The sequence below is a fragment of the Emys orbicularis genome, chromosome 11, assembly GCF_028017835.1.
Source record: "Emys orbicularis isolate rEmyOrb1 chromosome 11, rEmyOrb1.hap1, whole genome shotgun sequence".
Taxonomy (NCBI): Eukaryota; Metazoa; Chordata; order Testudines; family Emydidae; genus Emys; species Emys orbicularis.
The window spans coordinates 37,362,556-37,375,107 of NC_088693.1; the positions used below are offsets into that span (position 1 = coordinate 37,362,556).

General features: G+C 38.4%; 1 protein-coding gene across 1 annotated transcript in view; it reads right to left on the reverse strand.

Moving 5' to 3' along the window:
* Positions 1–12,552, reverse strand: part of STK39 (serine/threonine kinase 39) — a 167,702-nt gene that overhangs the window by 109,823 nt on the left and 45,327 nt on the right. Inside the window, exons 3-5 of the mRNA XM_065413496.1 lie at positions 9,852–9,960; positions 8,190–8,331; positions 4,997–5,052 (exon numbers count right to left, since the gene is read on the reverse strand). Coding sequence (XP_065269568.1) covers positions 4,997–5,052; positions 8,190–8,331; positions 9,852–9,960 — 307 coding nt within the window. The remainder of the gene's footprint in view (positions 1–4,996; positions 5,053–8,189; positions 8,332–9,851; positions 9,961–12,552) is intronic.

Below are 12,552 nucleotides of genomic sequence, written 5' to 3' on the forward strand. Positions count from 1 at the left end.
TTTGGTAAGGATTAAAGGAAGATCCTTGAGAATCTGGGCGTGCTGCATGAAGCACTTTTGTTTTATATAAAACATTGTAGGTTAGGAGTTGCTGCTTTGGGACTTGTCAATATTCTGTAATGGGTAATGTCTTCTAAACACGGTCCTTCTGTCTAACCATGCAATTCTGCACTGAGTACTAAAATATGAAGAACGATGTTATTTTATTAACTAGTTATCTATATTTCAGTTCTAGTTTATTCGTTAACTTTTCATGAAGTGAGTTATCCAGATGAGAGACGGTTGTAGTTTTGTTTTTCAGGCCACATTTGTTTTATCTTCAAGCCTGTGCACTACCTTTTTAAAATTTTATTTTATTTATATGCACCTATTTGTATTTACTGCCTCTTGTTATTAATACATCTTTCATATTTTGCAATGTACTACAAATGGCAAAGGCAAGAGACAAAATACCCAGAATCAAAAACTTCATAATAATCACCCAAATACTGCCCAATAGATAAGTGTATTTTATGTCTTCACAGATATGAATGACTTTCAAATGCATATTAAACTAGCAGGAGACTGCAGTGTTTGACAAGTCATATATAGATGAGGAACAAGAAGAACAGAAGTCATAACAAAAAGCATTCCTTCACTGAGTAGCTTTGTATCTCAGTAATAGATCCTTCAAAACATACCGTGTTTACTCAAAGGTTCAGAGAGGTTTAACTTCCCCTGTCCTAACCCAATAATGTGCCTTTAGCGTTAACATTTTCCTGTATTGTTAGACCACTTAACCAAATGGGAAAAGGGAAGTGGGCAAAACTGAAGAAGTTAGATAGCAAACTGTTACACATTCATGGCAAGAGACAGTAGCAATGTACAAGCAGCTGCCAAGGAAGAGAAGAAGTTAACTATTGGTGTTTATGAAGCTTCTTAAGAGCCTTGCAAGTGGAAAGAATGGTGGGACTGGGACAGCCCCACACATACAGTGAGTTAATACACTAGTGGCAAGGTTTTCCAAAAGTATTTAAGTGACTTAGTCCATTTTCAAAAGCAGCATATGCATGGATGACCCCAAGTCTCACTGAGTACAGTGCAGGGAGAAAGTCAACAGGCATTAAGCTCATGTGCCCAAGTCACTTTGGAGAGAGAGAGACATACTTGGGAGCTTTTGAAATGTTTATTCTGGAAAAAAAAATAGATTGAACGTGATCTGTGTCACACAGGAAAATAGTTCAGCAATCTCAGTCTAATGCTTCATAAACAGTTGCCCACATGGCACAATTTGCCAGCCTTAAGTCATGAGAGTCTCAGGACTAGGATAGCAGGAGTGAAAGAGGTCAGGACTGAGATGGATTGGTAAGAAAGACAGGTTTTTGTGTGCTATGTTCATATGTGCTATCACATGCACTAGACAAGGTCTTTGCTTAAAAGGGAAAGGTCTTTCACCGAGTTTCAGGATTTTCCTTTAGAAGAACATAACCTTCTGATTAAGGTCAGAAAGCAAGAGGCAAACCTACTTTATACTCCTTCTTGCAAATAAAAAAAGATTTGTTAGACATTTCTATTATATAGTAGATGACGGGAGAGAGTCACCTGTACTAAATCAGTACAACTTGCCAACTTTTACTACACACTATGGTATCCAAGATATCCCAATTTTTCCCCTGGATTGAGAGGAGGTTACTCTGTAGTAAAATGCTGGTGAATGTAGGTGTGATGGTGTGCGTTGTACCCAGAGCTCTAAACTATGCTGCTTTGGCTGAAGTCTCCTCTAAAATCAAAATTAGGTGGCAAGTTTTAAACCTTTTCTTTCTAATAAAGATGGAGACCTTCACAACACTCTGCATGACCGAGCTACTTTCCCAGGCTTAAAACTAAGATTAATACTGAACAGGGCCTAAACGTACCTTTGTTTTGAAAATTTTGAAAAGAGGCAGCCTCAAAAGCATCTGAAAAAGGTCTGGTTAAACACAATCTGTTATGTGGTCATTCATAGCCACATCAATGAACAGTGGAAGAACTGCCTGGTGAAATTTAAGGGTTTTGCACCCACAGCTACATATGAAATGGAAATGAAAGACCTTCTCCCTAGATTACTAAAGCTGCATGCTCTTTAAGATAACAGAACTGTCCCTTATACTGACTAAAGTAAAAACTTTACCAAATAACCCATACCTTCTTTCAGTTCCCTCTCAGTCTCCAATTGTGATAACAAGAGAGGATTGTTCATTACTGTGTGCTCCTTATCTCGACTTGGTTTTCTGTTCCTTCACTTAGTTCATGGCTTTTTTATATTCTCTAGGCAAGTCAAGCTTAGAAAGCTGAAACATCGATGAAGTACCAATTATCTCTTGCACAACGCACTAGATGTTACAATCTTATTGGTATTTAATAGGCTGTAGGACTGTGGGCCAGTAATGATTTTAGAACCATTTAGTTAAAAGTAGGCTGAAAAACTTTCTATTCACTACAAAGGAGAAGTGAAAGAGGAAAAAAAAGTTTGTTTGGTTTTTTTTAAATTCCAAACCACACAACAAAAGGTTTGCTACATTCCCCCTAGCCAACTCTGCTCTGCTACCCCAGGGTCTCTGGCTAGACATCACTTTTCTGCACTTCAATTTCTTTGAAGATTCTAGTGGACTGAGCCTACTTATATATTTAACACTCTACTAAGTCCATATAGACTCTGTTTCTCATTTGTCATACACAATGCCAATATTTGTTAGCACTTTGCAAAAAGCGAGAATATTGAAGGGCAATTGCACTTTCAAATACCATTCTTTACAAAAGTATCAGGGGGTAGCCGTGTTAGTCTGTATCTACAAAAACAACAAGGAGTCTGGTGGCACCTTAAAGACTAACAGATTTATTTGGGCATAAGCTTTCATGGGTAAAAACCTCACTTCTCACTGCATCTGAAGAAGTGAGGTTTTTACCCACCAAAGCTTATGCCCAAATAAATGTGTTAGTCTTTAAGGTGCCACCAGACTCCTTATTATACTTTACAAAATTTAACATTAAACAATAAACCATTTTGTCTTTGTATATTTCTCATTTTGAACTGAACTTTATTATGCAAAGCCACCAATACTGTGGCCAGGAATGAATCCTTTAATTATAGTAATCAGAGGTGTACTTGTTAACAAAGGGAGGCATAAAAAGTGTTCAATGAAATGCGATTTTTGATTGTGTCCTTTTAGGACTTTAAAAGAAAAAAAATACATACAAACTGAAAATACAGAGCACCCACAAAGTTGAAAAAAAAAATAGAATAAGATTTTTTTTTTAAAATAGATTGTAAAAAAATCAAAATTGATGATTCTCAACCTCTTAAATGTTTTCATCTTGCATATCTACTTTCATTTATTGCTGGATTTACAACAAATCACATTATAGGAACTGCCCAAACCAGCAAGGACTCACAAAGACAGTTCAGATTCAATTATTCTCCCCAGTGAAGATGTGGAATAGCCTTCTAGCTAGAAAGTGTGCCATAAAAACCACATGCCATAGGATACATGCCATATGTCCACACAGTCATGGAGTTTCCTTAATTCTGGATGTACTGCAGGACTTTGCAGCACAGTAAAGGGACTTACTCACTGAGAGTAATGCCAAGGACAGGAAGGGATAGAACTGATCACAGGGATTCTAACAAGAGCAAGAAGAAGCAATGTACTGTCCAAAGAGACATATGGTAATCCTGGCAAGAAACACAGTATTACTCATGAGAGGGACTGCATGACCTTCGTAGGATCAAAAGTATAATCAGAGTATCCAAAAGTTAACAAATCAATTGAGATCACTTTTTAAAAAAAAAAAAATCTAATGCAATCATGTGGATGGAGTTTGGAGTAATTCCTTTATAAAAACGAGTGGATCTCAAATACTTGAACTAGTGTTTTAGAAAAGTCAGTTTCTCAGCAATTGCCTGCTATGTCCTACACTTGAAGCCATGTGATTTCAGGTACAGCTATAAGTCTGCCCTATTATTTTCTTTGATTTCAATTTAACATTAATAGAAAAAGCCACAGAAGACTTAATATCCCATTAATTTTAATATTAGGGTTTTTTTGGGGGGGGTCAAACCTCCACATGTTATTTCTATTTAATTCAAAGGAGATTTGTGCTCACAAACTGAAAACTTAACCTTCTTCTGATTAGTGACTTGCTCTTGATATCTAATCTACTAATAGCTTCTGCTCTGTTCAGTGTTATTTCAATGCCATTGTAGACTTCTATTTAAAAAAAAATAAAAAAAATCAAACGAACAAAAAACCATGCAAAAAGTCATGTGGACAACCCATGATATGTTCAAAGCTTCTTCTAAACTTATGCAGCCTAGTGGCTAGCAATCATGAGAATTAACTTATTTGGTTGATAGACTACCACTAAGACGACCACCATGTTTTATAACCTGATCTTTAAGAGGCCTTAGAGATTATTGGAGTGTCCATCATGAAACAATGAGATGCTAAAAGTGGAAAGGGAGACATTTTCTCTTAAACATCCCTCCACACATCTTCAAGAAGAGTCTTGAGGCCAAGGTCACTGTATAAACATCTCCATTGTATTTTAGTGTAGACTTTAAAGTCACCATGATGTATTAGAATAATTTACAGAAATACAGTTCATGACATAATGCAGAGGACATCAACATGAATTGCTGAGTCTGGGTAACTAATTCTCCCATGCATGTGGATAGTTACAAGATGCTGGGGGGAAATAAAATAGGTTTTTGGACACTGTTGGTATGGCTTGTAAGGCAACTATGATATATGCTGCTCAGATGCTTTATTGTTGCTTTGGAGATCATGTAGTCTCAAACTGGGCTATTGCACCACATTTTTCAGCTGACACCCCCACATTATGAAGTTGGTAGCCCAAGAGATACTACAGCATTTCCGGGGGGCGGGGGGGGGGGAGAATCTCAAAAGGTATCACTTAGCTTCATTTCCATTTCCCCTTGACTAACTAACTGTTAGGCCTCAGTCATCATCATCATTACCTGCTATTTGTACTGAGCCATCTTCACCCAAAAGGATATTGCCAGCTTTCAAATCCCTATAATGCACAAGAAGAGAGTTAACTTTCTGATTAAATTTCATAATGTGTGATTATAACTATTGTACAGAAAGCTTCATAAGAAAAATGTAAAATTAGTAAAAGGTTCAACCACTCAAAACATGTTGATTATCTGATCTGAAACTAGTTAGCAAAGATGCTCCACTGACGTTTAAAATAAAAAGGGGGGGGGGGAAATGGAGAGACACAATTTTGTTAGCTTACATAAAAGCAAATAGACATGCAAAACTGAGCTTGCATTCTTTCACAGTCTAATGCCAGAAGGACCCATTTAGGTCTATGTCCAGTGTATGAGACATAAAATTCCACTCAAATACCCCCATATTGAGCCCAGTGACTTTAGACCAAAGCATTTCAGTCCTCATGAGATTAAACTGTTGCATGCCACAGGCAGAGAACAGGAGAGCAACAACAGAGAAGTGATTAGGTGAGAGAGACCCAAATGATGCTAGCAGGCAAGCCCATGCTGCAGCGGAAGGCAAAAAACCTCCAAAGTTCCTGCCAATTTGACTTGAGGGAAAATTCCTTCCCAATCCCAACTCTGGAGATCAGTTTAACCCTGACCATGAGAGAAAGACACACCAGCCATTCATCTAAGAGAAGACTGCTCTGTACAACCTCAAAGCACCAGTCCACCCCATCTCCAGCTGGGGCCAATCTCCGATGCTTCAGAGGACGGCAGAAAAAAAAAAAACCCAGAACACATCTAGCTAGTTGTGCATCAGGAAAAAAATTCCTTCCTGACTCATGCAGGCAACTGGCTGGAGCACGAGTCATTATCTTAATGCAGAACTGCAATAATTACGAGTTTGAGGCAAGGTAGGCGATCCTATTCTCCCCAGGGCCCATGAAGGAAGGGGATAGGCGGATTCACACATTCCAAAGCCAGAAGAGACTAAGGAGGCAATCCAGCCCAACCCCCCTGCACAGTCCGTAGAGTTCCCCCCAGAAACTGGATTAAATCATATTTTTAGAAAGAAATCTAGTCTTAAATACTCCAAGTGACAGCAAATCCACCACCTCCCCTGGGTAAGCTGTTCCCTTGCAGCTAGGAAATTGTGTCTTACCACTAAGAACACAAGCCAAAACCATTTTGAATGGAAACTAAGGGCCCAAATTCAGCTTTGATGTAAATGGACACAACTCCAATGACCTCAAGGAAACTGCACCTTAACAGCACTGCAGAGGTTGGCCCTAGATGTCTCCATCCTAACAATCCAATGAAACTTTTCAAAATTCTACAGTGAGGAACTGCCATAATTACACCAATAATTTAAAGAAATAAAACTGCTTTTTTTAATCTTCTGTAAAATGCTCTAGCCAAATTTATGGGAAGAGATTAAATAGTTTACTGTAAATTTACACCTGACTAACGTGCTGCATAGGTGGTTTATAAAGGTACTTAGATGGGCTGTAATACTTTGGTCTCATTTTGGTTATTGGGGTTAATGTAGCTGGTGTTGGTGGCCTGTGATATACAGGAGGTCAGACTAGATCAATAACTCAGTCCTACAAAGACATCTACTCATACTTCATGTTGAATTCAGTGAGTTTATTCACACATCTAGTGGCACTATTCGCTTAAAATTAAAAACAAAAGCATGAGCATAAGTCTTCATAGGATTGGGCATTTTTAAAATGACAGATTTATACCCATTTAAACTGCACAGAATACATGTTCCTTTCAATAACCATACAGTAAAAAAAAATTAAGAATTTGAGTAGTCCATCTTCCTAGGATCTACTGAAAAGAATTAGCATTTGCTGTCATTGACTAACTCTTCACTCAGTGATATATTTTAATAGGGAAGCAAGTGGTGGTGAAGGGAAAAACAAAAATACTCTAGCCATTTTGGAAGCAGCAACTCCAGTTGTTTAATTTAGTGTCTACTAGGGAAAATCAGTGACAACCCATTTGGGCAAGAAGAATGTAAGAGATTCTACTGTAAACAATGCTTCCATGCTGCTGCTGTATGATTTAAGAGAATTATTTCTCAACTCTGTTTTGTAATGAGACTCAAACAAATAGCTCTTCTCAAGATTCTTATGCACCATTACAAAAAGAGCTGAGAAAAATCTCTTCCTAATCCAGAGGACATGGTGAGCATTAGACTGTAATGCCTCTTCCTCTGTTAGCATGGGCAACAAATTAAGGTTTGTGGCACATCCTTTGAAGGTCTAGATTGGAATTCAAGAAACATGGGTTCTAGGTGAGGAAAATATGTCTTAATTTGACAAGAGGGGGCTTATTTGTAAAAAGCAGTTTGAAGATGAAACATGCTACGTAAGTGCAACAAACTAATATTGCATTGGGCCTGTGCTGTACCGTTTTAGGGCATTTGTTTACAGTATTAATTTAATCACCTTTTGAAAGCAAACAATTAAAAAAATAAAGACACTACTGGATCAAGCAAAGAAACTGTTGAAAGTCTCATCCTTAAAGCCAACCTTGTCTTAACCAACAATACTCATGAGGTCAACATATAGTGCTTCTGACACCAAAACTCCAAGTCAGGGAAATAACTGGTACAGTATATCACTATAGCAGTCATATAGAGTAGCCGGAGTGAATAGAAGAAATATAAAATTACATGTGATCTATACCTTAGGAGTCAGTGGGGAAAGTAGATGAAAAGTGGGCATTTACTAAGATACAATTTTGTTTTGTTTTTAAAACAAGTCCAAAGGTGTTCATGGGTCCTTCAAAGTAGGTTTATACTAAGTCAGAGGAAAACACACACCAAAAACTAAGCATTGATACATAGCTACGAAGGCACAGATATTCACTAGGGGGCCCAAATCAGACCTCTATCGTGCTATGCACCATGCAAATATAACAAAAAGAGGGTCAAAGCCCCAAAGAGCTTGCAATTTATGTAGAAGAGGAGACAGAACTGTTGGATATAGACACACAGTACAAGATAACAATGATAAGCCAGTCAAGGTATACCAGCTGCCTAAACAGTGCTATCTGCCACCAAGAATTATTGAACATAGTCCTTTAATACTTGGAGAAAAGCATCAATTAACCAACCTATTAGGATTGACCAGTGTCAGCCATAGTGAAGACTATTAATGCAAATTAAGAATACAATTCACTGTATACATGCTCCTACCTGTGAATTTGCCCATTCCTGTGTAGATAATCTAAGCCTTCCAAAACTTCTTTAAGAATTGTTGCTATGATAGATTCTTCAAGGACACCATTCTTGTGTTCCCCTCGGTTGATGATATACTTTATTATATCCAGCATTGAACCTAAATTGAAAAGCGGGATTTCCATGGGGGCAGGGTGAAGGGGAGGGAAAACAAGTCAGAAACAACCTGTTTGAGAAAAGTCTTACCACAGTGATTACTGAGATATAGAGACCAGATTTTCTGATCTCTATTAGTTCCTACATTTTAATATTTACACTTCTTTACTCCTATTAAGCTATTCTGCTCCAATTTAAAAAAAATCTTTGTATGCTCACACAGAGACCCTCAACTATCAGCTGTTTGAATAAAGTGTACAGATTGCTCAAAAAATATATATATATATATATATATCATTCGGTTTAAAAAAAGCTAACATTCAACTTTCTGGTTACTTGTTTATTACCCTATTGTTATACATTTCAATATCATTGAAAGTTTACACAAACACTTTACAAAACAGACTAGACCATGTTTTCTGCCCTCAAGAGTTTCCATCCAAGGTCCCAATTCTTCACTCAGATCCATGTGGGCCAAATCCCATGCCTACAGAAATCCAGTTGCAGGACTGGAGATGAAAACTGTGCATAGTAATGAAAAGTATTCTAAGGAGAGCACTGCGTCCTCGGCAACATGCACTGTGATGTATCACGTTTCAAAACAAAGCTTTTGTTTTTAATTAAATGTCAACAGTTTTCAATAGCGACATTGTCTTTTCAGCTAGGCATTTCCTGACAGTAACTAGCTAGGGTATTAATGATCATTTGGCTTCATTTTGTGTCCTCAGCTGCTCTAGCTAGTCATTAACTGTTGGCCAACAAAGATATTTCGTATTATTGCTTAATGTTTTCTGCATTTCAATGAAGCCCAAGTAACAAACTGTTATTTTAGGCAGATTTTCCACATTTGTTTTCTGACCATAGAAGTGCACTAGTCAACTGCTGCCATCAGAACAGATCTTGGAGATCTTGTGTTACATTTAGTAACACAAGATGATATAGTAAGTTATTTGCCAGCAAGGAAAAATTTGGTTTCCCAACTGCAAACAAATGGAGTTTTCTGTCTTTTCCCCTCCCAGAAATGACAATGATTACATTTTCATATTGTCCACAATAATCATGAAAGCTGTGGGAATCTTTTTAAACATCCAGTCAAAAAAATAATAATAATAATGACGACACAGCGGAGAAAACAGACAACTTTTGCTACAGGCCTAATATGCATGAAATAGTATTGGTCCTTCTCTTGGTGAGGGACAGGATGAGGGAAATAGGACCTGCAGTGGTTTGTTTACTCTTATTTTAGATAAGTAAATGAATGTAATGCTCAAGAAAAAAATGACAATAGAACTGATTAGATCTGGCAAAAGTGCATGTTTACTCACATAGCCTGAATAATGTACATTAAAAAAGCAGCATCCCTGTTATGCCATTGAGCCAGTGTGTTCCTCTACTACTTCTTCCCCACAAAAGGAGGTATTTGGACTGGATGCATTAATACAAAGAATGTGCATATGCAAATGACATCATACATCATCTTGAAGTTAAACAAGCTCAAGCAAAAAAAAAAAATCAGGAACTTACCTCCACTTAGTAACTTCATAACCAGCCAGAGTTCATCCTTAACCACAAAAGACGTGTAATAGGTCACTATATTGGGATGATTGCATTGACTCATGGCTTGAATTTCTTTCTATAAGAAAAGCAAAACAGGACAGTCTGGAAAGACAGCAGTTCTATTTTGCTATAACCATCATTTTTATGTTATTAATAATTTCCCAAGTGAAATACGAGAATAGAATAGTTTACACACACGTTTACGAAACCTTGGGCAACAGAACCGGTTTTGAAGATGGGGAATATTAAAGGGAGGCTGGCCAGGAGATTGATGCCACTCTTTTCTTCTGGAGAGAGGGAACTGTCAGAGTCATGATCCCACAAGGAGCGATGGTGGACAATCTACAAGGGTAGAAGGCATGGGAGTAGATCACAGAGAAGAACAGGTTTGGCATGCAAGTTGGAATTAAAAGGAGAGAACAAATCCACTGTAGAATAATGAGCCTGTACCCTCCCTGTTTTTTTCTCAAAAGGCCCTTGGCAGCACAGGAACAGAGAAAACTGATGTAAGGAAACTCTAGGATTGGAAAATGCATTAGGACAGAAAGGAAGAGTGGTGAAAGGGGAGTAAAGTGTGGGGCTCAAGGTAGAGACCACATAGCCAAGTGAGTGGAGGAAGCCGGCTCACAGCTAAAGAAAAAAAGTCAAAAGGAAATGACTTAGTAGACAAGTACAGCATCAGCAGTGAGCAGATGATGTGGCCAGAAGCAGCAGCAGTACCAAGTCATACAGTCTGCAATAGGTTGCAAGGAAGACTGTTACCTTCGTGAATGTGTACAACTATCTTAAGCCCCAGACCTCCTTTTCCAAGGTTATTTTCAACTTAACATTTTAAGAGTATTTCTTACAGTGCCTCCCAGACAATTAACAGAAATAGCTCCTATGTGTCTTTAAAAAGCAAGAAAATGTAGTTTCTAGCTTACATCTGGCTTCCACACTTTATTTTAGTCAGCATGAAGGCCTCTAATGGTATGTCTACACTGCAACATAAGCCCCTGTTTGAGCCCAGGCTCAAACCTAACCCCTCCCTTGCGTCCACACTGCAACTGCACTAACTCAGGACTTGGACCCAGGGTCCCAGGACCCTGCAGGGCTAGAGCGTCCGAGCTCAAGCCTAGCCAGGATCCAGAGTCTGAGCCTTATTACGTTGTAGTGTAGACGCAGCCCCATTTAATTTGTGCCCCATGAGTCATCTGGATGTATCCCACAATTCCATGGGACAACTTGCTTAGTCTTCTATCCCAAAAACCTGCAATCCACTCTATTGAAAACGGAAGCCACCCCCCCCACCCCCCCATGGTGAATAGCAGCAGCTTAGGTCAGCATTAACCCATTCTCTTCTAATCACAGATCTGCAAGCATACTATCAGAGAGCCTCCTGGGTTTGCAAAGAGTTTGGCAGGCTGCTCAAACTTTCTGTAATTTGAAGGGCAGGCACCACGGTCCTAGGGCTAGAGTGGCCACATTTGGGAAGTGGATGCTAGGGATAGCATATCTGGGAAATGGTACTTTATAGTGCATAGACCAGAGTCCGTGGGGATGCCAGAGCCCTAAATTCAAGCACGGGTTAGAAAAATCTTAACATAGGATTTAAATACAGTCAATGTTGACAGTCAAGTCCAGGGTTCCCTAACATGGATAGGCTGACTCAAGTCCCACTAGCCCTGGGCTTGCATTGCAGAGTACACATACCCTAAAAGGAAGGAAAAAAAATGTCCAAGTTATTCTCACCACATTTAATTATATGTCAGAATAATAAGAGGGATTTAAATCACAGCGGTCTTTTAGATGAGATGTTAAGCCAAGGTCCTAAACAAACATGATTATTAACAATCTCATTGTACTTTTTTGTAAAGTCAGGGTCTTAACCCAGCTGTCCACATCAAGCTGCAATACCGCAAGTCACATTATGACTCAAATTTAACCTGCAGTCTCAATTGAACAATATTTTTTTGTTCACGCTTGTATACTGCTGCTTCATGCTGTAAAACAGCTGCTGGTGTCTCTCAGAGGTACCTGTATGTCACTGTTGGGCAAAATTTACTCCATATGTTTACAAAGGGTATGCAAGGTGTAATTGTTTGAAAAGATCGTTACGATACTTTAAAGCATAAAAAAAAAAAAAAAAGAGGAGGGAGGATTTAAGGATCAAAAAAACTCCAGTTGTCCACATTATGCTACAGTTAGCTGGTGATGTAACAGCCACCCACTAAGCAAGCACCTCCACAAGTCATTTAGCTCAATATCAGTTAATTGCCTAAAAATCTTGTATTGCAGAAGGATGGGAATTTCAATTGCAAAAGATTTCAGAGCCTAAGATCTACAAATAGCAGCTATTTGGCTGAGGTGCAAAGTTTGCTTGCAGTGGGGAGGTTCACCTAATGGGATATCAACAACTTTGAAAAAAGTGCATAAAACCCCATTTTAAACCACCTTCGGTACAATACTTAGAAGGATTAAGAGGATGAGCAAAAGGATTTTTAATTTTTGTTCAAATCTGCTTACCAAGTGCTTTTCACAGCATTGAGTCTAAATGGGTAGATATTTTTCTTGTTTCTACAGGTCTCCCAGGCAAACACTCGAGGGCTTTGGTGGTTTTGGTTTGTTTTTAAATAATATGACTAAAGCTACAAAAATTGGCAGAGAGGACTCAGAGCAGGTGTTATAA